The 25,674-nt window shown below is 49.3% G+C and overlaps 1 protein-coding gene across 2 annotated transcripts in view; it reads right to left on the bottom strand.

The window, feature by feature from the left end:
* DPYSL2 (dihydropyrimidinase like 2) overlaps positions 1 to 25,674 on the bottom strand; it is a 122,494-nt gene that overhangs the window by 59,683 nt on the left and 37,137 nt on the right. The window contains exons 1-3 of one of the 2 annotated variants that reach the window (XM_090290290.1): positions 19,567 to 19,898; positions 16,251 to 16,339; positions 14,255 to 14,439 (exon numbers count right to left, since the gene is read on the bottom strand). In XM_090290290.1, coding sequence (XP_090146416.1) covers positions 14,255 to 14,439; positions 16,251 to 16,339; positions 19,567 to 19,605 — 313 coding nt within the window. In that variant the 5' untranslated portion in view covers positions 19,606 to 19,898. Of the gene's footprint in view, positions 1 to 14,254; positions 14,440 to 16,250; positions 16,340 to 19,566; positions 19,899 to 25,674 lie in introns of those variants that run through there. The other variant, XM_090290289.1, reaches the window with a different exon arrangement.

The following is a 25,674-nucleotide window of genomic DNA, read 5'->3' as shown; positions in this document are numbered from 1 at the left end:
GGCCAAGGCAAGCAGATGACCAGGTTTCCGTCCTCATTTGGCCTCATTATTGGCTGGGTGGCCTCGGGCAAGTCACTTAACCTTTCTATTCTGCCATTTCCTCATGGGAAGTGCGGGACATTTCTGGCCCTATCTGTTTTGTGGGAGGTCCCAGGAGAGAGCAGCTATAAATGCAGAAGGTAATGAGTCTTCTGACTCTGGGCTGTGAAGACAGGCGTGGCCACGTGCAGAAACAGTCAGGCCTGGGAGACCCCCAGCACCCGGCGCAAGTGCCCAGGCCCAGCAGGCTCCACATAGTGTTGCTACATCAGAAGAGGGACACTGGGGGATAGGGGCTACGGCACCTCTGCCAAGGTCTCTCCCTGGCCCAGCTCATGTACCTGTCCACCGCACCAGGAAGCAGAACAAATGACAGTCATAGTGAACAGCACAATGGGATTCACTTGGGGCCACACAATGAGAGGGGAACAAGTCTGGAGGAGATGGAGTCAGCCATTCCAGTTCACCAGGGACAGGGAACCCCAAAGAGAGGGCTCCAGGGGGTGTCAGTGGGGGAGGGCTGAATACTGCTCCTCTGGGACATCCCTGGTTTCAATTCTTCTTTCTCATCACTATGAACATCCTTCTACTTTTCACATCAGATGTTTCCATGCAGGATTAAGAAAACATACTCAAAACCAAGTTCTCACATCACAGATCAAGAAGAGTGAGTGAACAAGTGAACCAGCCTTAAAGTAAGTCCTGAAGTCAAAACTACAATGAGACGCTCACTCCCCCGGGAGGGCTGTGATCCCAGCAGTGGAGGATCACAAGTGCTGGCAAGGATGTGGAGAGACTGGAGCCTTCACACCCTGCTGGTGGGAATGTAAAATAGTACAGCCACTGTGGGGGACAGTTTGGCAGTTCCTCAAAAAGTTAAAGATAGTATTACCCTGTAACCCAGCAATTTCATGCCAAGAGAAATAAAAACATATGCACACATAAAACTTGTCCATGAATGAACATTATTCATTCACAATAGTCAAAAAACTGAAGAAATCCAAACGCTATCAACTAATCAATCTATGGGCAAAATGAAGTACATCCATCCAACATAACACCATTCAGCCATAAAAAGGAATGAGGTACTGATACAGGCTACAACCTACATGAACCTTGAAAACTTCATGCTGAGCAAAAGCAACAGACGACCAAGGCCACATACTGTATGATCCCACATATGAAATGTCCAGAAAAGACAAACCCACAGACTGAGGGTGCACTGGTGTCTGTCACGGGCTGGGGCATGAAGAGTAGCTGTGACTTGCCATGGAGCTCCTTTTTGGGGTGGTAAGGATGTTCTGAAATTAGAAGCAATGGTTGGTTGCACAACTCTGACTATACTAAAAACCACTGAACTGTGCACTTTACAAGAGTGAATTTTATGGTATATAAATTGTATATAAATATTTTTGAAGATTTTAAAGAGTCAATATAGTTTGTGTGCGCCAACACAAAGCAAACAAATAATGAATGAATGGACGAAGCAAGCCTAAAACAGTAAAACTGTTACTCAGCATCTTTTTTTATGAAATTCCTTAAACAAGCAACAAGGACAGGCTGTAAGAATGAAGAGAACGAGGAAAATAAAGGGCCGAGCCACCACGTGAAGAGGGAAACAACCAGGGAAATCACATTTTCTGGCAGAATCATGGACAGAAACCTCTCGGTCGCTGGAGGCCACCTTTCACTGGTACAGACAATGGAAGCGAGGGAGCCATGTCCCAGAAGCAGAAATGTTGCTCACAACAAGACTCTGGTCACCTAACTCTCCAGAGCGGACACACAGATGCTCAGATGCCACTCGCACATGCCCACGGACCCAGAAAGCACAGCGGAGTGAGAATTGCCACCCCCTTGACAGAAGAGAGCCCATCACCTGCCGACAGAGGAGAGCCCATTCTTTCTTGTTCAGCTTCTCCAGTCTCTCATGAAGAAGCCCTGCCATTTAATGAAAAGCTGCATTTCACCACAAAGAGGGAGGATAACACCTTCTTCGGCTGCTCCCTGGAAAGTAAGTTTTTTCTTCGAGGCGAGTCCTGCAGTGGGAAGCTCCCACACCCAGCATTCACTGTCAGGAGGAGCCGGCAGGTATGAGCTACAGAAGCAGAGTAAGTAGAGGTATAAACAGACACCACGGCAGAAAGGGCTCAAGTGTGGCCACAGCCCCGCCCGCCCCCCAGCTCACACTACGGCCTGGGCCACAGCATCCCTGCTGCAAAATGAGGAGCCTGTGACACCAACGTCTAGGCCCCAGACACAGCCCTGCCCTGAGGCCTGCCCTGAGGGCTCCCACGCATTCGCCAGTGAGAAAGATCTCGGGGTTGAAGCTTTACTTGCTCCTTGAGCCAACCATTATTTAAAAGTACCTTTTTCTCTAACATAAAAGGAGAAATGATCAGCTAGCTTGAATCTCCCACTAAGCAAGATATAAAATTCATGAAAACAGATCTTCTATTTCCAAAGAAAGAAAGAAAATACATGGGGGTGCGGAACTCTTTAATAAAACAGCTGAATACTTTTAGCAAGAAAAGAAATTCAGGCGAGGATGTGCCTCTGTCAAAGCAAAAACAAAAGAAAGAAATCCATTTCAGAGCTATGCTATTTTCATCGTTTCCTGATGAAAGAAGGATAAAAAAAAAGGAGGTATGTGATGAGATGAGAGGGTTTTTGAAATCAGTAACGCAAAACACACCGAGCCCTTTAAATATCCAGTGTCCGGGTGTCGTAATAAAAAGTCTTGACCATCAGGAGCAAAACTGGGCTGAAGGGCCCACCCTCCCACGGCACGCAGGTTACCTGTCCTGCCCACCATGTCCCTGAATCCTTACAGCAACCTTATCAGGCCAGAAAGGCTGGTCCAAGCCCTTCTGACGATTGACAAAACCAAGACAGAGACATGGGGCAACGTGCCTGAGCGAAGGAGCCGCAGACTGGAGACCAGAACTAAGGTCGCCTAACTCCCAGCTCCATGAAGACATGTCCTCAAGAAGTTTGGGCCTCAAATTCTTTCCATTACACCTCATGCTTCCCCTTGGATTTTCTCCATCAAGGGAAAACAATGTACTGAACAGCAGACCCAGCTCTGAGAAAGTATTTGATTTCCCTCCCTGTCCCTGTGCCTCCTCAGAAAATGCCATCTGCCTGAGGTGCTCCCCTACCAGACGTGGAGCCTAATGAACCCTGGTGAAAGACGCGGCCCAGGCAAGAAGGCCTTTGGTGGCACTTGCATGACGGAGCTCAGCACAATCTGTCCCTGTGTGGAAAAGGGCTCCCAAACCTCCCGGAAGAGATTAAGTTCAGTTGATGAATGCACGACATCAGTCACTCGTCTGGATTGTTCTCCAAATGCCCCAGGGAGGCCACCAATGCAGCACTTCCTCTGGGTGAGCTCAACACCCTGCAGGCTCGTGAGCACCCTCCCCGCTGGGCGTAGCCGCCTGCTCAGTGAAAGAGGTTCACTATCTGACCTCTGTCTCCCTTGAGAGGACAAAAAACACTTTTAAATAAAAATTGGATCCGAGGGCAGTTTGAATGCCAAAATCTTTCTGTGCCTGAGGGATGGATCGAAGCCCACCACCAACTCCATGTGGGGGCTGCACCTGGGATGTCTGTGATGCACCACTCACAGCAGCATTCACGGGCACACTCGTTAATTGTTAAAAAGCTCATTGAGCCTGTGAACTGCACGTGCTGACAGCCCAGAGCTCAGATCAGAATGCCAAGCCTAACTCACAATCCCTGCGGCTTCAGACAAGTCACTGGGCTTCTCTGAGCTTCCCATGTCCTCATGCACAGCCTGGGGAGAAGCCCACCTGTCTTCAGGGTTGACACGGGATTAGAGGCAGTGTACAGGGCTTGTGCAGCTCACAGACCCCCGATAAATGGCATCAATTCCCTGCTCCCTCAAATGACCTCTCTTCTGACCCTCAGTGCAGAGGGGGCGTCATGCAGCTCCCTGCTAGGATTCCTTACAGGTCAGGGAGGTGTCCAGAGAGCAGCCACTATGTCAGTGCCCTTCTGAACTCATCAGAGGACAAGCAAATTCAGTACAAGCCTGAGATGAAGAATGCTGTACAGCCGGGCTCACCTGGGACAGCCTGGGGTGCGTTGTTGTCCTGGGGGAACATTAGGAGTACCCTCTCAAAGTGCACCCATCTGGACAGTAACTTAAATGCTGAAGCCCCATTGATGGCGTAAAATGATACTTAAAACCACAGATACTGGGCCCGAGCTGCGATACTCAGGTTTCATTTAAAACTCTGAAGAAAAGCTGCATTTCTTCCAACATAGTGAGTCTACCCTCTCCCCTGGGCTCAGAGTGGCCCTCCCAACATCTGTCAGCCCCATGGGGCCTAGTTTTCTCACTTGATCATCTCCTTGCCTCAATGATGGATGCGCTCTGCCTTGTCACCCCCACGAGTTGTGCAGTGGTTCAACCAGAGCACGACCACAGAAATAATAAGGACTGCAGCTGAATCCAAGAGCAGGGGATGCAGACAGCAATGTAAAGCAGTGTGTGTCCCTGCCAGATGGGCAAGGCTGGGTTAGGGACCGGGTCTTTCACCTGGGGGGCTGGAGGGAGAGGTGGGATCCCACACAGCCAATGCCTAGGAGGTGGCCAGAGGAGAGAGCCCCTCGTCCCCATTCTGCCAGCACTGTCCCCGCAACTGCTGGGTGCTAGGCCCTATAGGACTGAATGCTTCCCAGCTGAAATACTCTCTGGGAAAGAATTTGTCACCAGCGCTGCCTGAGAAATGAGCCCTGGGCCATGCACTGGAGCAAAGGGAAATGCTGGGGCAGGTTCCTGGAGGAAAGCTACCCTCCTGGAAGAGACCATGACGAATCCATTAGGACAAACAGCGGGGCCGGGCCCCCAATATCACAGGAACAGCCAATTGTACAGGTGCTCTCATTGGAATTCCTTTGTCGGCTGAAAATTCAAATCTAGAATGAGTTTTTAACTTTATCAGCTGATTCCTAGTGACACAGCTTTGCATCCACGGGACAGGGTGTGCGGTCAAGAGACTTAGGTCCCAAATTCTCCAGTGATTATTTGGAGGGAAAAAAATGTGTCAAGTAAAATTTTTAGTTTTGTGTGTAAGAACCTTCTTATACAGAGCTGCTTTTCCTGCTAAGGTCAAACCACCAACTGCATTACGTGGGTGTGAAGATAAGCGCCCCTGAACTCGCCTCCTGACCTCGCCATGCAGCCACAAAGGCAGACAAACTGTCTGGGTCAGCAGGCATGTGACTGTTCCTTGGATCAGGAGACGGATGAACAGACAGATATATACAAATAGATAAACAGATAGATATTAGATTAGAAAGATGATACAAATGTGGATATATAACAGATAGATTACGTAGCTAAATATACAGACTGGGTAAAATAGATGATAAATTAGATATAGATGACAGATCAGATGATGATAGATAGACAGATGTTAGAGAGATAGTTACAGACAGATTTACACAAGTACCAGAAGTGTCACAATAATCATTTTTAAGCAGCATGGTACAAACAAGCGCACTTACTGTTCACAACTCTAAGAAATAGGAATCTATTGTCTCCATTTTATAACGTGGAACTAGCCATCTAGAATTATATTAGATGGTCACACTTAGGCAAAAAGTACTAGAAAGAGAAATTAAACACACATCTTCCGATTTTTGGAGCGCTCCCTCGGCCATGCGGTGCTATTGCAATCTCACCCTCTGAAGCGTGGCCCAGTGACTTTCGCCCAGCTGGGACAGAGACTGGGGCAGAGGCCCGGACAGAAGATCCCAAGCGTTGCCCTAAGAGCCTGTGATTCTGTGTTTTTACCAGGCTCTTTTGCTTTTTCCCTCACAGGCTCCCCACAAGGAAGGGTTCCAGTTCTGACCTATCATTAGTGGGACATTAGGTCATAAACACTGTTGATTCAACCTAAAGGCAGCCGGGTTCTCCAGTGAAGCCGGCACGGCAGGTGGCCACAGGGCTGGGACCACAGCACACCGCAGCTGCGCTCGGCCCCCGCCTCTGCTTACCATTCCTGCTTACCACCTCTCATCCCGCCAACTCCAAGTCCGACCCAGTGTGCTCTTTAGCCAAGTAAAACCTCAGGAAACCAAAACAGCAGCTGAAGGAGGAACCCCTTTCTGGTGGCATTCGCTCTACCCACCCTGCCCCACAGCTTCAGGAGGGCACCTGGCCACAGAAGCCAGCCACCCAGGTCAAGACCATTGAATTCAGAGGACACGACATGGCAGGGAACAGAGGGCATTTTAGAAAAACTTGGCAGACATCCATTCAGCTTCAGCAGATATCCAACTATGGGGACAAGCACCTAGACCCGCGGCTCGTAACCCTGGCTGTCCCCTACAGCAGTCCCCAGACTTTCTCGCACCAGGGACCGGTTTTGTGGAGGACAATTTTTTCATGGACTGGGTGGGGGGAGAATGGTTTCGGGATGATTCAAGCACATTACATGCAAGCTCACCTCCTGCTGCGTGGCCCGGTTCCTAACAGGCCCAAGCCAGAAGCGGTCCGCAGCCTGGAAGCTGGGGACTCCTGCCATACAAACTTACAGCCACCAGGGCCCAGGCCCACCAAGAACATGAAATTAGAAGTTCTGGTCTCTGTATTTTATGAAAACTCCCCCAGGGGTTCTAGTGTGCACTTGAGGTTTGTAACTACTGCCCTGGCTCATTGCAAAATCCCTTCTACCAGATAGTCAGCCTCGGCCACAGAGACCCAGCCCCCGCCGCACCCTCTCTATCATTAGGGGAACACATTTAGTCACATTCAAAGAAAGCGGCCTCCCAAATGGGTTAACCAGAAAGAACTCTAATTTCTACTCACTGTGATGCCCCTGTATCATTAGCATGGCAGTTAAGATGGAATAAAAGCAAGAAGCTTGGGTAATGGCTTCATCCAACAGCAGCAGCAAGTCAGAGGCAGAGTCCTCAAAACCCAAGAAATAAATAATCCTTTTCCCGGGAAAAAGTAGGGACATGTCTCAAAGAGGGGGAAAGGGGAAGAAGGGGAGAGAGGGCCTCACATGGAGTGGGAGGAAAATGCAAGTGCCTTCGCCAACCACTCCTCAAGACAGTCATTTTTCCTTAGAAACACTGCATACCATTGATTTTTTAAAAAGAGTATTTGGCTATTGTGGGCTCTCATGAAAAGGCAAACCGATGCAAACCTAGGCAGGGGAAGCTTTGGAAAGGAGTGCTCTGTCCCTGTTCCTGCCCCGAACAGAAGGAGGGATATTAAACAAAACCACTGAACAGTTACACTGGGTTGTGAGGAGTTTTCTTAAGTGACTACATGGGTGTGCTCCTTCTTCCTAAACACTCTCTTCCTGCCACTCAACACGGGTCGGCAGGGTCCACGCCTGGAGGGAAGGGAAGCAAAGGGGACAGGAAGGAGGTGATGGCGGCTTCCAGGCTGTGCTTCCCTAAGCCCAAGGACTCCCCAGAGGGGCTGCCAAGTCCGGGAGGAGAGGAGAAGGGGAGCAAGGTTCTGGGCTCCCCACAGCCCACCACTGCAGCCAGAGCAGCTCTGCCCTCATCAGTCCTATCTGCCAGGCAGAGGGGTCCTGGGTCAGATTTCATGTGGTTCATATGACAGAAGGGTGGCCCCAGAAAAACAACGGTAAAGCCAGCAAGAGTAGAAGGAGCAACAGGGATGAGGTCCGGGTCCCGACTCATGTAGCTGCTTCTCAAGCAGCCAGAATGGGCAGCTTCCATGTATGCCAGGGGTCTACAAACACAGAAACAGGAAGTCTCTGCCCAGCTGTACTTGGCCAGTACCCAGAGCATGAGTGTCCTGGGATGTGTGTGTCATGCAGGCTCTTATGTAGCCACACAGACCCCTGAGCCCATGGGATGCTGACCACTGAAAGCCTCTCCCTCATGTCCAAAGACTAGGAAGACTTTGCAGAGCCTCATGACTCCCCCCACCCTCACCCCCACAATCTCTCCTGGCTCTGGCTGTCATTCTGGGCAACAGACTGACAGGAAGGTCCCAACAGTCTGCACATCCCACTCACTGGAAAGTCAGGATGGTCTCTGGGGATATCCCAGTACCAAGACCCCAACCTCTGCGTACACCACGAACGGCAGAGGGCAAGAGAAGGCAGGATGCAGACACCGTTTGCAGGGAGGACAGCCCACCCCCTCAGGGACTGCGTGCTTTCCTGCGTGATGCCACTCCTGGGCCAGGAGCCAGGCAAGAAACCCTGGGGAGATTAGTTTAACTGCCACAATGTCCGTGCAAAGGTAAGGCCTAGCGACCTAAACAGGAATATCCCTGCTCTGGAAGGGCCTAGCAGACTTAAATCCTACCGGGCTAGGAGGCTGGTGGGTAGAGCCCAGGCCGGCAGCTTCCATCCTGAGAAAAGCATTTAGTAAGTGTGCACTGGACCTCCAGGAACAGCTGTACTATTTCTCAGGCTGCATCCTCCTTCCACTCTCTTCTCGCCTTTGGCTCGGCACCAGGTGTTAGGTGATCAGCCCAAAATGTCCCAGGGAGTGGACAGACTCTACCAGCCCAGCCACTTGTGGTTGTGATTTGCACAGAAACACCTGAGTGGGCCCAGTCCCATGGCATCTACTGGCAGCAGGCACTCGTGTCCCCTGGCGAGATGTGTGGCCTCACCCACGTGGGGCCAGGGAGAGGGCTCAGGAGGAGGAGGAGACAGAGAGCCTACACCAATAGCCATCAGATAGCGTGGCTTTCTAATCGCCAGGCCATGGGCAGATTCTGTGGTGGCAGCTCTGGTCCGGGACTTTGAAACTTTAGTCTGATGTGGTCGGGCTATTTTGTAAACATTTTCTAACCCGAGTCAAATGAATGATGCAAAGGGAATAATCAAAGTATCAATTACAAACACATCCATATTATAGTGTATGTGCATTCACGCACGTGGACTCATCAGAAGCAGGGATCAAACCCAAATGCCACATGGATGAGAAAATGACAAGCAGTGGCTGCGCTGCAGGGACACTGAGCACATCTCCTTGGGGCATCCCGGCCAGCAAGGCCTGAGACACCGCCTCGCCCCTGCTCCTGCTGCCGGCCTCCGGGCAAGGCTCCCCAGAGGAGCTGGGACTAGCCTGGGGGAAGACCACAGTCTGCCCCGGTGCTCAGAGCCACTCTCAAATGGATCCAACCCTGTGCACTCAGACGCAAGTTCTCTCACAACACCACCAGCGTGAGAGCTGCTATTCCTGCCGCCTTCGAGGATGGTCCAGACAGAGGGAGCAGTCCCCATCCACAAGTTCAGGCTGATGCTTGGGCTCCGGCTTTTCCCCTCCCTGCCTCTCTCCTGCAACTGCTGCAACAGTGGCTCCCTGCAGGGACAGAGGGGAAGGGGGTGGCAGGCAGCAGAAATGAGGCTACTGGTGAAGAGGCAGCAAACACAATTAGCATCAGACTGTACACTCTTCTCCAGTCCCAGGAGTCTCAGTCTTCTGGCATCACTCAGATGAAGCAGAAAACCAAGTCCTTGCTAGTATATCCATCCATCCATCCGGGCGCCATCCATCCAACAGCAGGTGGCAATGGAGCGCCTCAGGAGTGACATGACTGGGTGGGTGGGGAATATTGAAACAACAGAGGAGCCTTGATCAAACTGGAACACCCAGAGGAACGTCATCAGGGCCGTGGGATAAAAGCGCAATGTTGGTCAAGGTACCAAGAAGCAACAGTAGATTTCAATGAAGGGGGCTGAGCAGGGGCTTGGGGAGGGAGGTGCACCCAGGCTGGGCAGAGGAGAAAAGGGAAGGGCATGACTGACTGAGGTGACGATGTGCATGCAGGCTGGGCGGCAGGACTAGGCCGCATGAAGGAAGGCTCTGCACTGGGGTCCATTCTCCGCAAGAAAAGCCATGGGGGGGTCTCTCCATGGCAGAGCCCAGAAACAGGGGTAGCAGTGAGACTCCTCAGAGGTGAGGAGTCTTGAGGTCTGAGTCGGGGCAGTGAAGGGATGGGTGCAAAAGATTAACAGAGAAAAACTGATCCAATTTCAGCACAGGGTGACTGTGGGGTCAAGTAGTCATGACAGTGCTGCGTCTCTGGGGCTGGGCACCAGGACAGATGCAGCACAGGGGGGCGCTGGGGGCGGTGGGGCGGTGGGGCAGGGGAGTGGTGAGTCTGACTGGGGAGGGCTGCGCAAAGGAGCCCCGGCACACCCAGGAGCCACATCCAGAGGGTGAGTGGCAAGTCCACAGGTCAGGAACAAGGGCCCTTTCCAGAGCAGCAGTAGCAATGTGTCCTAATCCTCTCCGGTCTCAGGTCCCATCCTGATCCCTGCTGGGTTGCACCCCGGGGGAGGGGAAGAAGCCCCTTCAGGGTGCTGTGCCCGCGCCCTCTAAGGGGAAGCCTTGAAACTGGGTTAGCAGAAACGACAAAGAGGCTCTCGTCTGTGAGCTGGGGCCCCTGTTCCTTGGAGCTCTAGAATCCACAGAGCTGGCATGGGCTCCTGAGACCGGTACTTTCAAACAATCACCAGATTCAGATGCAGGTTCTCAGGCCCCACCAGCAGATTCTCTGCTTGGACAGGTTGGGTGGGGCCCAGAAGCTGAATGTTCTCAGATGCACCCAGGTGACGCCAGGGACAGCCTGCTGGCCACGGTCAGAGGAGCCTGCTCCCAGCAAACGTTCAGGTCAGGCCCTCCTGCAGCTCGAGTCCCTCTTCTCTGGCTCTGCTGAGAAAGTAGAGATCCAGTGGGGGTGGGAGTAGGAGGGTGCAGTTTCTGCAGAGATGGGAGGTTCTGGCACCTCAGGTGAGATGAATAATACCAATGATCACATCTGAGTGCTGATTACTTCAGCCAGGTGCTGCTCTGATGCTTCCACATCACCACTGGCAACGACTTCCCCCTTTTGCAGTTGAGGTAATTGAGGATTAAAGTCAAGTCATCCAGCGGGTGGTGGAGCCACAGCTGCCACCTGCACTGAAGCACAGGGTGCATGTTGGAGGGTTGTGCCCTTCCCTCCAGCCTCAGTCTTCCCCTCTCTAAAATGGAGAGAACTGTTCCCACCTGCTTCCCGGAGACCTCGGAATCTTAACAATGATGCCTGTAGCACCACTGGGAAGCCAGCTCTGGTTTCCCCATGCAGCACCCCTGCCACCTGGGGACCCTTCAGCTGGTCTGGACGCCACCTGCAGGGCACATCTGGAGCCTCTGCCCACCTGTCACCGGATAGAAAGGACAGAGGGCATTCCTTCCACCCATGCTGAGTGCTTCACACAGTCTCATACACATGTCTCACTGGAAGGCTCTGTGTGACGGCAATAATATTATTTTCTGCTGCTGGCATGCCACCTCCATTTTTAAACTGGGAACAGTCGACTGCACTTTCCTCTGCAGGCAGTGCCATTTCAGACAGAAGTGAAGCCTCCAGGTCCTGGGACCTGGGAAACACATAGCAGGGGGCAGATGGAGACTCGCCTGCAGGGTGCAGGTAACTGGGATGGAAAAGCCCAGACAGACTGGGACAGAGGAGGTGTAGGCTTTGTTATACCATTTACTTCAATGGCTTGTTTCTGCAAGTTTGCACCTGAATTTCTTTAAAGTGCTCTAAGCATTTATTTCTGGCCTCAGTTTTCATTAAAGAAGCTCCAATTTCATCGAAGGAACAGATACCAATGAAGTCACCTTAAGCCAGCTCTTCCTCTTTGCGACACTCCTTCTCTTAAAAGCGGGCCCAGGGCACGCACTCACTTGAAGCAACGCAGAAAGCATGACCAGCCAGCAGGGGGAAATCCTGATCTCCTTATCTGCATTATTACCGCTTGTCTCCTGAGGGAAGGGCAGGCTAGTGGGAATTCTACAGGGGTCAGTAACCACGGGGGTCATGTGGAAGAGCAGTTAACATTCTCCTCCGGCTGTAGAAGCAGTGGAGTTTGGGATGTGACAACTGTGACCACATCCCTGCCATTCCTTTGGAGCTGGCTCACTCAGTCCCCCTGCTCCGTAGGCTAACTGACTGCGTGCAGTCGCATTCAGCCCAAATGAGCAGGGCGGGCAGCCTGACCTGTCTCTTCCCCTGCATTCCCATGTGCCATTAGGCCATCTGCTAACTATTCTGGGTCCACCGGGCCAGGTGCTGGGCTCATGGGGATGTCCCTTGTCCCTGAACAGAAGGAATTCCTGGCGTGAAGAAGCAGCACACAGCTGCTGAGAAAGAAGGCCAAAGAGAAAGTCGGGGCCTCCGCAGGAAGGGATGCACCTCCCCTGGCAAAGGTGGTGGGGAAGGGATGGCACAAAAGGGACAAGAAGCATGAGGTGGGGCAAAGAATGGGTCAAGCGTGAGGAGAGCAGAAGCACATTCTGGAACGACAGAGAGGAGAAACAGACTGATAGGGGCTTTCAAGTACGTCTGAGAAAAAACAGGGCTTTTCTGTATCTGTTGAACAGAATGCATTTTATTAAAGGCGAACTCTGTCTCAAGTTGTGAATTGTCAAATGCGGGAGCTGGAAAGAGCACCCTGGGTCATCTGGTGCAAGTCCTCCATTTTGCTGATGAGCAGCTAAAGCCCAAAGAACTGAGGGAACTTGCCAAGGTCACACAGCAAGTTGGTGTTGGAGAGAGACCAGAACTGCAGGCTCCTGGCTAGGGTCATTTCTGCCACAGAGGCTCGAACCCATCCACTCCTCCAACGGCAGGCATCACTGACCCCTTACTCAGGAAATATTACTTGTGGCTTATTAACACTCTGTGACCAATGCAGGGGCCTAGAGGGACCCCAGCTGAACTCGACACCAGAGGCAGATTATAACCTTGACTTGACCTTACGGGTTGACAGCAGGTACTCAGTGCTTTTCAAGTGTGGCTCCTTAGCTGGCCTTGGAGGAGGAACAGAAGTGTCCAAGGGTATGGGTGCATCCTGACAGATGGCACTGACCAAACAGCAGGCTTTCCCATGAGGCCAGAGGCCCAGGGCACACGTGGAGGCCTGTGAGAACACACCCACAAGGCTAGAAGGTGATGTGCACGGCCAGAAAAAAATCCTAAGGCTTCAACATGAAGACTTTTCCTGAGCCGTAATGAGAAGGCTGAAACAGGAGAGTGGTCCCTGATCCTTCAGACACATGCAAGACAGGGACTGAGACAACATGAGGAGATGAGTATGCAATTTGAAGCAAAGGGGAGCTCAGACTAGGAGGGGATGGCAGGGCAACTCTCTTCCAGTGGTGGGATTGAAAAGAGGGACTCTGAAGTCACAGGCAAAGAGACCATCATTCTGAAAAATAACCAGTTAAGACAGGTTTTCCTAAGGCACATAGCTAAGTTCTTTCTATTTTACCCTCTTCTGAACTGAATTGTTAGCTTTTAAGACAAATTGTATGTGGACTTTCACTCTTAGACAAAACCTTTTCTTGTTCTTTCAATATGTGCCAGCTGGGCCACTGTGCAGCTTGCCTACCTCCTCAAGAACAAGATAATATCTGCCAAAGGGACAGATATTATCAGTAGGCACATTGGAAACGACATTCACAAGCAAACTCCTAACATGTGCTACGACCCCAGGAAATATACTTGAGATTCAGTGAAATGAAAAGCATAAATCTTTCAAAGCAAACTATGAGCACCCAGCAGTTGGTAGGAGCAACTTCATCTGAACCATAATCAATAGTATCTGTGGGTCCCTCTCCAAGTAGGACTGCCTGATTCCACTTATGTCAAATCCAGGCCAGGAAGAATCTCCCCCATTTGATTTTCTTATCAGTGGAATAGATTCCTGGTTCAACATTTGCTGCGCCCCAACCTCTTTCTGAGAAGATGCACCCTCAGGAATTCTTGAAAAATCAGAATCAAATACTTATGAGCAAAAGCTCAAAATTGATAGCTTTGAAGGTTACTCTAAATACTATGTTTTCCAAGTGACCACAATCAAATCCCATTTTCAAGTTAACTTTTGTCTAAAAGTTCCCAAGCAGAGAAAGCAAGAAGGCATTCCTTCTATCCCACCATAATTCTCTGGATCCGTATTCTCAAGTTCCACTGCAGAAGTCACTGCTGGACAAAGACGAGTAAGAAGACAACTGGCTGGCCGGCCTGGCCCTGCCCCCCACAACCCCCACCCCCTCTCTCTTGCACTGCACATCAATCCACTGCTCAGTTCAGCACCTTCTAGAAGGAAAGAGGCAAACAACACAGACTTGTTTTCCCATGATAAAGAGTCCCAAGTGCTAAGGTTATCACTGTAAGCTATCTTACTGATCATGGTGGTTCCACCAGCCAGGGCTGCCTTGGTGCCTTGAAAGAAGTCATCAGCAGAAGTCATTCCCTGCTCAGGCATCTGGAAGCGGGTATGGACGTCAATCCCTCCAGGAATCACCATCCTGGAATGGGCCTCAATGGTCTTCACCCCTCCTGGCACAATCAGGTTTTCTCCTATTTGCCTAAATAAAGGGAGGGGGTGTGACAATGGTGGTCAATGAAACATCCTTGGGTCAAATGAAATCTGAAAGACACATCCACCAAGCCCTAACCTATCCCTCCCTATGTTTCCTAGACTTTTCCTATTACTGTAATTATTCATAATATATGTGCACTCACCACACTCCCTACCCCCCAACTAAGAGGCAATGCTGCATTTACTAGAAAATAAAGTTAAATAAAGCCTCAGAGGTCTGATCAAAACCCCTAAGATTAAATGATAACAAGGCCCAAAGAAACTTGCATAAAATGCCACCATACTTTCTCTATAAACACACAGTTGAGCTAATCATCCTACAGCAATTTCCTCCAGACCTGGTTGTACTTTACAAACATGTATTTTCACCAGATCCTTTGCAAAATAAAAAAAATAGGGGGAAGGAAAAAATAAATAAAACTATGAACGCCATGATTAAAATGATTTGAAAATTTGGAAGTATGTCATTAACAGCTCAGAGAGAAGACAGAAAATTAATATTACGTTGAGACATTAATTTATTTCCAATTTCTAAAAAAAAAATTTCTGCTACATCTTTCTACCAAGTTTTTTTTTTAAAAAGGAAAAAGTAATCAAGGAGAAATTGATAAAGTTCAGAAAAAAATTAGTGATGACTAAATATAGCACCCACACTTGCTCACTTCTAGGCCAGTGTCCTTCTGCTAGACCGGATCATGCTGCCTTCTAACAAGGGGAAATGGGACAGGCAAGTCATGGGATGTGAGCGCCTGGAGTTGAGACTGTCATAAGCAAACACACATGGAGAAAACATTAAGTGTGGAAATGGTGAGACCTATTTTAGGTTCATAAATCAAGATGTGAGTTTCCAGGCAACAGACACATCCACTACAGTTTTCTACTCCTGGTTTGCTGTAGCCCTTGGTGAATGCTGCTTATTCAGAAGATGTCATTTACAGCATGTTTGTCTTTGAATAGATGTGCTATTTCTCTGGAGCCCTGTGAGCAAGCAGTCCCAGTAGGAAGGGCATGAGGATACTGGCATGCACTCAGCTCACTTAACCCTCTAGAATCCAAAAACACCATAATGCAGTAACCGCTGTTGTTAGTAACACAATATACAATCAACACAAGCACAGTCTTACTGGTGTTAGCTGGCTCTTAAAGAACAAAACCTGAAATTCTCTCAGGATGAGGCAGTACCTTGTCTGTGTTACTTGGTAATTAATTGTTGTCTTTTTGCCCCAACCACTTAGATTCTTGATTCGGAAAGCAAATGTGCTATCTTGACGGAAGAGGATATACTTCACATTTGTGACCTTCGTTTGGGCAAGCCATGCAAACAACTACATTCTAGGAAAACATTTAATCTACTCAATAGATCCTAACCCAAGCATTTGAGCTGGCAACAAGAAGATATTGTGTCACCTGTGTTAAAAATAGTAAATTACATAATGCATAAGGAAATGGGTGTACATTTAATTGAGGCTTTGAATTCTTTAAATCTGAGTTTTGTTTTTGTTTTTAATATGCTTTATTGATTATGCTGTTAGTTGTCCCAATTTCTTTTCCCTTTGTTCCCCTCCACCCAGTGGCATCCCTCCTTCCATTTGCGCCTCCCAGTCCATGCCCATTGGTTGTGCATATATAAATCTGAGTTTTCAAATTCATTAATTACTACCAATCAAAATGGGCTTAAACAAATACTAAGTCACTCTGTGAAGTCACTAAAGCTTGGTACTATGTGTGTGAATGGTAGGAACTGTTTGGGGATACTAGAGAGTACACAAATTCTTCTATATAATGAGTTACACTTACTTGATCAACCCATCTTCCATGTATATGTCTGCATAGAATGACTGGTCATCATTAACGATTTTACCTCCTTTGATCAGAAGACGATCACTCTGAAACAAAGACGTAAATAGGTCACCATGCATACCTGATCCATGAGGAGTGTTGGTGCTAAGATAAATGAGCTAAGGACACATTTTCACTATTCAAGTGATGCTCAAAATGAGCTAATTTTGGAAATGACCATGGTGAACCTGTTTGTGGCAACCTATTCATCAGCTGAGTCAGAACATACTGGTAAAGCTCAAAGCTTATCACAGATTTTAAAAACAAACCAATTTTTTAAAATCCTCTTTTCAGAAGACAATACTTTTTAAATGACTTTAGGCTAAACTTCATTTTAAAAACAAAATACACCCGCATTTAAGGAAGTCAATTCTTGGCAAGCTTTGTGTCAGGAAAAATTAACCGAAAGTCTGTTGTCATGGCAAACTCAACACAAACACACTCAGTTCCACCACAACAAGGTTTCAGTTCAGCATGTTCATTGTATTTGCATTTCATTTTGGGGTAAATCATGGTGATTGTAGCAAAGAGGGAAAAAACACTTCAAGTGTGCACCATTTTAACTATTAAGCTGTTAAGGAAAAGGTAAAGTGTTATGATAAAATAGATGAATGGCAAGTCCTAAAATCTACCACCACCATAAATTGTTGATACACTTGTTATTTAATTAGTGGAAAAAAATATATATCTATATATGACAGGCAGCACATGAGGGCCAGAAATGCAATGAAAATGTTACATTATGAGTCACCCCTATTCCAAAGGCTGTTGATGGAATGGAATGTTCCAGTCCTGCATTCAATGGGTATACACCTGTGCTATTCCACAATGGGTTGAAATGTTACAAGTTAAAACATAGATTGCCCTCTTAATGTGTGAAATATTTCAAAGGAATGGCATTCATCTTGACAATGGTTAACTCAAAATTGTTAAAAACAACATTCTCAGTAAGTGCTATTTCTATTTAGCCCCTACCAAAGAAAAATGATAACAAATCAGTAATAAAATATATATATATAAACTATGAGACATCCGGGAAGAAGATTCTTTTACACAAAAGTGCACACGTGGACTTACAAAGTATTTATTGTTTCTCTAACATAATTTAAAAAAGAAAAAACAGTAAGATCATCCTGCTATAGACTTTGGAAAGTCAATGGGACTAAATAGTCAAGGCCTCCTGCACTTGCATAAGGTAAATATAAGAACCTTTACAGAATCCCCTGGTGTACACCATTTCACCAAAGACGCAAATCAGTGAGGTGGATGGTGCCAGATTCTTACCCCATGACACATAAAGAAATTGAGGTACAGAGCAGTTAACTCACTTGCACAAGGTCACCTGACCCAGTCCACTTTCCTCCGTACACAAGGATCTCCCCCTCAGGATGCAGCTTTGACAGGATAAATGCTGCCTGGGAGGCAAGGAGGCGCCCTGCCCTTCACCACCTGCCCCTCATCCGCTGCAGTACCTGCCCCAGCCATCATTGTGAAGCCCCAGCCAACATCACACCAAGAAAAAAATGAAACATCACAGCCCTGGTTCAATCTGGTGCCTTCCAGAAGGCTCCTTACATAAGAGACTGGCCGTGATGATGGAAGAAGGGAAACCATGCTACATAGGTCCTCCGTAAAGCAACCAGGTTTCTTTAAGGGCAGAGGGGGCGCTCTTTTAAAAGTCGGTCGTGTTTGCTTTTTTTTTTCTTACCACACTGTCAAAACGAAGCTGCCTTTTTCATTCACGAAGACAGCAAATTTTTTGAGGCTGGTAGCATATCTGCTCTCCACCCCTACTCTCCAGACTCCTTCCTCCCAGCAGAGAATACAGGACGTCGGGTCCCCCGCGCCGGCCCTTTGGGGTCTTGGTTGGGTCTTTGGCCTTCTAGAAAAAGCTAGTACCCACCCTCGCTGTAGAGTAGCCTTGCTCATCCTATAAAATCCTCTCCAGCACACAAACTCTCCCCCGTGTGCATGTTTCCACATCTCGCTCCTGCGGATGGGTGTGCCTTGGTGCATCCCGGGGAAGACGAGGTGCCCGTGCCTAAGGAGGAAACCAGAGCAAAAGCGCGCGCTCAAATCCAGCCCTGAACACATCTACACTTCTCAAAGATTCTTTCGGTCCCTGCCTCAGCCCTAGGTTCTACCCAGCAATCAGATGGCCAATGGCAATTGCACATCATTATATAACAATGAATTTCCCTCGCGTTCCACCCTCCCGCCCCAGGATTTCATTTGCGGATGTAGAAAACTAGGACTGGCGACATTTTTTCCAGTAAAAGATGGGGAGAGGATGCGTGCGGTGGAAGCAAGAACCTGCGTTCATCGCTTAAGCATTGCCAGTTCATCGCGTAGCTGTTTTTCTCGTGATTTACAAACTAACCACCCCAAGCCCCATAACTGCGTCGACACCTCCGGCCGCCGCGATCATTGTCTGGCTGAGGCCGGGACGGGCCATCTGCTCCGCGCGACGCGCAGCGCCATTACCTCCCGGAGCCCGGCTCGGCGCTGTCCCCAACGCCCACCCTCCCAGCCCGCTTTGTATGCGCGAACACGAACGCCTCCCTGCCTGCAGAAGAGGCAGAAAGACACAAAAAAGAGAAGCCGGAGCCCTGCCAGAGTTCCAGCCCCGAACTAGAGGGCGAAAAAGCCAAAAAGGGCCACCCAAAACCGGTCCCTGATCAACAAAAAGCCCACGCCTGGCCCCAACCCTCCTCTGCTTTTCCTTCCCGTTTCCACAACATCCTGGTACACCCTGCCCTTTCAGCATCTCGCCGCTGTCATTACGCCGCCAGGCTGAAACCCGCTTTTTCCAAGGAGCCGGAGGAAGGCTCCAGAAAGCCCTTTACGGAGGGGGTGGGAGACACAGGGCGAATCCATTTTCATCTTCCCATCCAGCTCCTGGAGTCCAGCCTCGGAGCACGCAGCCCAGAGAACAATATCCGAGCTTCAACCATGCATATTCAATCTGGCATCCATTTGCTTCCACCCCACAGGCCAGCACTGCAGCATCTCGCCCTGACAATAAAAGGATACAGAGGATCTGGCGCGCTACCCAGTACGACCTTACTGCACTCACGCTCCTATTTTAATGCCTTACAAATCATGTGGCTTATATTTCTATATGATTGCGTCTCCCACCACCACGATTGCCAGGAACAGGGGGAAAAAAAGTTGGGTCCCTTTTCCTACCGCTCCTTTGAAAAAAAATATCCGTAGATGCTCTGTGCCACAAAAGGTTGCTGACCGACCCCAGTTCCCCAAGTACCAAACTCACCGTGATGCGTGGAATGTTTTTCTTCCCCTGATAAGACATCTCTCTCCTGGGGAAAAATTAATTTCAGGAGGACAGCTTTAAATCAAAAATTGTCAGGAAAGAGTTGGTATTTTTTGCAGGATTTAAAAGGGTGCAACAGCTTAGGTAGTCTTGCTGATAGCAAACTCCAGAAGCGTAGGGGATAAATGCAATCCTCTGTCTCTCTTTCTTCCTCTCCTCCAACACAGCCCCAGCTAGGGCGGAAAAAAAGGAAAGAGAGGGAGAGAACAGGAGGGAAGGGGGTGGAAATAAACTACAGCAATAAAAGCCTCGGTTCTAGTCGGCCACCGCGGCGCATGCGCCGCCAGCCACTCCCTTTCCTTTCAGGCAAAAGCCATCCGCTTCGGAAGAGGCGAGCCCTGATTGGCCACAATCGTGGGATATGCAAATGATGCAGGCGGGAGGCGAGCGGCGCGAGAGCGCGAAATGCGGCAGTGTGCTGCGGAGGGCGGCGGTCGGAGCGGGCGCCCGAGCAGGGAGCGCGCTTTTCGCGCCCTTTCTCTGGGCCAGGGCTTTGGGGACCGTGGCTGGCGGCAGCCCCAAAGGCAGCATCGGCAACGTAGGAATAATGGCGGGGTGGTCATGACGAACGGGGGACGGCCCACCGTGGAGTCAGTGGGCTTCCGTGCAGCCCGGGCGGCACGCACCCGTCCGCGCGCCAATCCGCGGAGGCCGCCGCTGCAGCCCCGCGTGGGGTGACTGCGCCGAGCCAATGGCTTCGCTGGCGGCGAGCGCGCGACTGCACCTCCGGCCAGCGCCGCGCCGCCCGGGAGGGACGCCCGACCCCCCCCCCCCCTCCCGCCGCGCTCGCCTTTCGCAAAAACTTGCTTGGCCTCCGCCCAGGAGTGGACGGGGCAATTTAAATAGCAGCGAGCGGAGGGGCGGGAGGAGGACGAAGAGGGCTCGCCGCGGCGCCGCCCAGCCCCGCAGAGGGGCGGCTGGACCTGGGTCGGCGAGCGGGGCCGCAGGGTTCCCCGGGGGTGGAGAGGGCAGCGGGCCCAAGGCGAGGCCGAAGTGTAGCTCGAGGGCAGGCGGCAGGCTGCTGGCTTCCGTGGCCTGGCAGCTGGGAACGGAAGTTTTAAGTAGGGAAGGGGGGCGGCAGGGGAAGGCCGCAGCCCGCTGCTGGGATGGACAGCCCTGCCCTAAATTGTCCTTGTGCCTAAGGCCCGCAAGGCGCTTGGAGCATGGGGCTCAGCAGCCGCCTGTCGAGGCAGACATGGCCCAGTCTAGGACCCCGTTCTCTTTAATAGTCACGCCCACCTAGACCCATCTGTGGGTCGCATTTCGCTGGTGCCTGCAGGTCTGTTGAGAAAAAGCTATTGCAATCAGCGGCCAAGGAGCCCAGAGAATTCACAGCACCATAGACGGGCCTCCACACTGCATAATGAAGCAGAAAACGAGGTGAACTCGAGAACCAGGAAGAATGAAAGCAAGGAAAGCTTATGTCCCAAAAGAAGGGGAAACTGATTCATGGAGAAAGACTCCTGGAATCAGTTAAAAACACAGGGCAGTCTTGACTCCCCTGTCAGAGAGCCTACTCCCTCTTACAATGGGCATTCAAGGCCTCTCGGTGAGAGCAATTGAACGGGCCTCGGACCCCTTGCCTTTGCCGTCCAAGTCATGCTCTGATGCTCTTGCCTTGGAATTCCTGTGGAAGAAAAGCACCGGTCCAGTTGATCCCAAGCAATCTACCAGGTATCATCTCTGGAAGGTTGCCCAGGCAGGTCCAAGGGCTAAAACCAAAGGCAGGCTTTGGGCTTCTCTGCTTGAGATCAAACAATCGTAAGAATTCCTACGTAATCTAAGCCATCCAGCAACCGTGAAAAAAAGGCTCTATTTAATTGGCTCACACCTGCTCAGCAAAGATTAGCCAGATAAATGCAAAATAATCCTGGGTCTATTGTAGGCCTACTTCTGATGTCTTTCTGCATCTGGCCACCTTGAAAGGTTATCTGTCCAGAAAATGTGAAATGGCCACTTTGGATGGCTGTCTGTTCAGAAGGTGTGAAATATATGTTTTCACTTCTATTCCTGTAAATTCTAAAGTACCAGAAAGGGGCTGTGAGGCATGCAGGAAGCTTTTGGGCTGGTTAATTCATTCAAGTTCCAATTAGCTATGCATCTTGAAAATAAAATAGAAGCACTTCCTCCTGCAACCATGTGATGTGCTAAGAGAAAAGTGAGTTGATGTCAGCAAGTATTGGTAGCCTGTAGGGGTTCAAGTCACAGGTCTGAAAACAAAACGGGCTTTCCTACCTGTGAAAGCCAATAGTAGGTTCCAACTTGGGGTGGGGAGTTGGGGCGGAGTAGGGTGGCAGGAAGCCAAGTGTCCTATTAAATCAAAAATACCACTTGGCAAGCAAGTGAATAAAGAAATTCAAATTAATTTAAAACAAAATAACCTCTAATTATATTGTTTGTTTCTATTCGTGGTATGTTTTCCTGCTCCTGGATTGTTTGATCTTAATGGATTTAACCATATCTTGCTCATTGCCAATTTGCTGTTGAATATTTTGCTTTGCAATGAAAGCTCCCAAGAGCTTGTGCCAGTCTTATTTCCTTAGCCATTGATATGAGGTTCTTAGTCTATAATTGACATTTGCACTCATAAATATCCGAAGATAGAAGGTTTAAATTGATTGGCCTGTTCTGACTAGAGAGAGCCTGAGAGTATTTGGCACATAGGAGATAGCCCATTTTTTTAATAGACCAAGGAAAAGAACTGCCTGCAATCTGCATTTCGTACCATGCTTACCTATCAATGCAATGCAGAAATGTACAGGAGAGAGGGGAGAATGTTCCTCCTACTCTGCACTAATAAATTTGTTCGTATACTCTGTTTTTTACACTGTCTTTAAACAAACATCCCATGAAATTCTGTAAAGTTTCAGATCATTATCTCTACCAGGCATGATTTTTCTGAATTTTTAAAAAATTAAATGCATATAAAACATGAAAAAGCATTGTAAGATGGCCTATTCCAACTTATGACCCCTTCCCAAAGCCTCTGCCTTCCCATGCTTGTCCCCCAGCACCCAGAAATAGCAAGGTGCAGTGACTAAATGACAAGGTCATTTCATGAAATGGTTCTCTGCCTGGCATTCTGGGTGGTCTGTGGGAAGGGAGAACCTGCCTAAACAGATCCACGAACATGAGGAGTTCTACCCAAGAGCCTAATTGGGCTCTGACCACAGCCTCCTCTGCAGCTTTATCTCCTGTCCCTGCCCACGCCTTCATCCCCAGGCTCAGGGTACATGCAGACACGCACCCACACACACTGCCCCTTCTCAGATCTGGGCCAGCCCCTTCAGCTCCCTCCATTTCTCTCGACACTTCCTCTAAAATGAGCTTAAATATCACCTAAAGTCTGCCCCCATCCTGCCTCCTAAGTCTTAAATACAATTTCCTGTGTTCACCTTGCTAACTTACATCCCGCCATATTGTAATCATCTGTCTGTTTCTTCTATTGAAGCCTGACTCCCAGAAGCTAAGAATTTTACATTCCTTTTTTCAGGAACCAGCGCAGTGCCTGGTCCATGGCAGGGGCCCTCAATATTTGGTGCATAATAAATGCTCCCATGGCTAAGACAAGAAAAGCAGGTTCTACCACGTCACCATCAGGGGGGCTTTGACATCAACAGCATTCCCAACTCAGGCTTTTCTCTTAGCGCTGTTGCTTTGTTGGGTCTTTCTTCTAGGCAACCCAGCTCCTCTCCTGCAAGTCCCTGAAACTGCACAAGAACCTTGTTACCTTGCAAGGTTGTAGCTACCTGCATTTTAGGCTACACCTCCCCTAAACAAACTGCCATGTACCATAAGCCTGAGAAAACAGAGACAGAGCATCCAATTTTAAAGTGAATTCCAGAATCATACGAGGCATCTCCAGTAATTTTTTCTCAGCACCCACTTCTTAAAGCCTTCCCTCCACACCCTCCCATTAATCTTTGTGCATGCCTATGTTATACAGTTTATCATATAATACCACCTGCACTATACTGTTCTCACCTATACCATCATTAAGTGAGCATGATTTTCCTTCCATTTAAAGTTGGAGCTCACAGAGACTAGGAGCTCTGTCCAAAGTCTTACTCATGTCTTACACTCAGACAGGGGTGAGGGTCCAGGAAGGACGGGCTGCATGGTTGGGTGTCTTGAGTGATGGCATGCAGTCAGTATTTTTAAGAAGTTTGGCCCTGGCTGGTATGGCTCAGTGGATTGAGCTCCAGTCTGCGACTTGTATGGTCGCTGGTTCGATTCTCAGTCAGGGCACATGCCTGGGTTGCAGACCGGGTCCCCAGTTGGGGGCATGTGAGAGGCAACCAATCCATGTTTTTCTCTTTCTCCCTTTCCTTCTCTCTAAAGGTAGATAAATAAAATCTTTTAAAAAAAAAAGTAGTTTGCACCATGCAACCTGCCGGGAACTGGGGGTAGGGAGATGGAATGCTGTCACCCAGGTGCTGTTGGGTGACCAGCTGCTTTCAGTTCCTCAGCACCCTGCACAGTGCATGTCCCTCCTGGGACCAGGCCCACCACTGCACTTGGTTTCATCTTCCCCCTTTGGGAAGCAGGAGTAACCATTTCTGCTTCTGGGCCTCTGCAGAAGTGTAACATTCAGGATGTCGCAGGGCAGAGAAACTCTGAGACAAATTGCTGACAGAAGGAATGGAGCCTAGATGTGGCAAAGGAGGGAAACCCCAAGTCCCCACATTGCTGCAGTACTGACGCCAAGGGCTGTGGCCTCAGATGCAGCCCACAGAGAAGTTAAAATGAACACAGTGGTCAAGAGAAGGTACCGGAATTCTTTGCCAAAAGCTGAAGGCATGTATTAAGACACTTGAGCTGGAAGTGATGCCTTCTTCTTTGCAGATGGATCCAGGCTACAATGATCATTTTCTTTGAGCATGTAACCCTGGAGGGGCAGTGTGTACAGAGGGACAGCCAATGGCAGATGGGTCCAAGAAGCCTGTCCCCAACATCCCTCCGTTGGTGCATCCTTTACCGGGGGAACAGAAAGGTGGCTGACAATGATCAGGAGGAACTAGCCCTCTAGATGCTGGGTGGTCAACACAGTGGAGGCTGTGCAAGCATCCTGAAGTAGTCCTTGACTGCGGGAAGACGTGAGGCTCATCTGTCCAAACCTATCAGAGCATAGAGGAAAGCATGCAGTTCAAGAATGTAGTAAGTTGGCTTTCTCCTCCTATCTCCGGTTAGCACACAGTCCTCCCAAATGACCCTTGCATTACCTACCTTGCACATCGTCCATTCTCTGTGTGACCACAGATTTTTCCCTGGGGTTTTTCTACAAAGCAGGAGACGGCCAGCATGCCGCAGGCCTGTCCCCTGGCGGTGAATGAAGAAAGCGCACTGTGATCCTCTGTCCTTGTCCCGCAGGTTGGTGACTCAAGACTAGGAAAGGGCCTTGTTCCAGGGTCCCTAGGTCTGAATCACCTGGAGTGATTTTGCCTCTGCCTTGGAATCCTTTGGGGCCCCAGCTCAGATATCCTGATTGGAGTCTCCAGAGATAAAGCTCAGGAAGGTTAACTTGTCTACCTCTGACCATTAGATCACCTCAGTCTCCTTTTACAGAAGAGAAAGTGAGGCAAACATTCTCACTTCCATCCCAAGGACTTTTCCAACTGCCCAAAGCACATCAGTGCTCTGCTCTTTGCCCAGTGGGAAGAGCTTGTGAAAGAGTGGTAAACAAGTGTCATCAGGGCCCTTCTGCTTGTCTGCATTCTAGTAAAACAATGTTACGTAGTCAGTAAGGAGGAAATTAACATTTACTGAGCACCTGCCAGAGTCTAGGTATAGCACTAGGTACTTTTAAGCACATCTTATTGAATCCTCCCCAGATCTTAATAGGTAAGTCTTCATATTCTCATTTTATAGACAGGAAAGTACAGCTCAAAGAAACATCTTGTTCTAGGTCCAAGTTCATGCAAGAACAAGAGCTGGGTTCTAATTTGGGCCTGTATGACAGCCTCAAGCCCAAGAGACTTGTTCTTTAAATGATAAAGTTTAACCAAAACCAAGACCCACCTTGTGAAAAAGAGTGGGATTAAGTGGTCT

The sequence above is a fragment of the Furipterus horrens genome, unplaced genomic scaffold (assembly GCF_987537825.1).
Source record: "Furipterus horrens unplaced genomic scaffold, mFurHor1.1.pri manual_scaffold_10, whole genome shotgun sequence".
In the NCBI taxonomy this organism is placed as follows: domain Eukaryota; kingdom Metazoa; phylum Chordata; class Mammalia; order Chiroptera; family Furipteridae; genus Furipterus; species Furipterus horrens.
The sequence above is the reverse complement of the archived record's forward strand: the minus strand, read 5'-3'. Positions and strand labels throughout refer to the sequence as shown.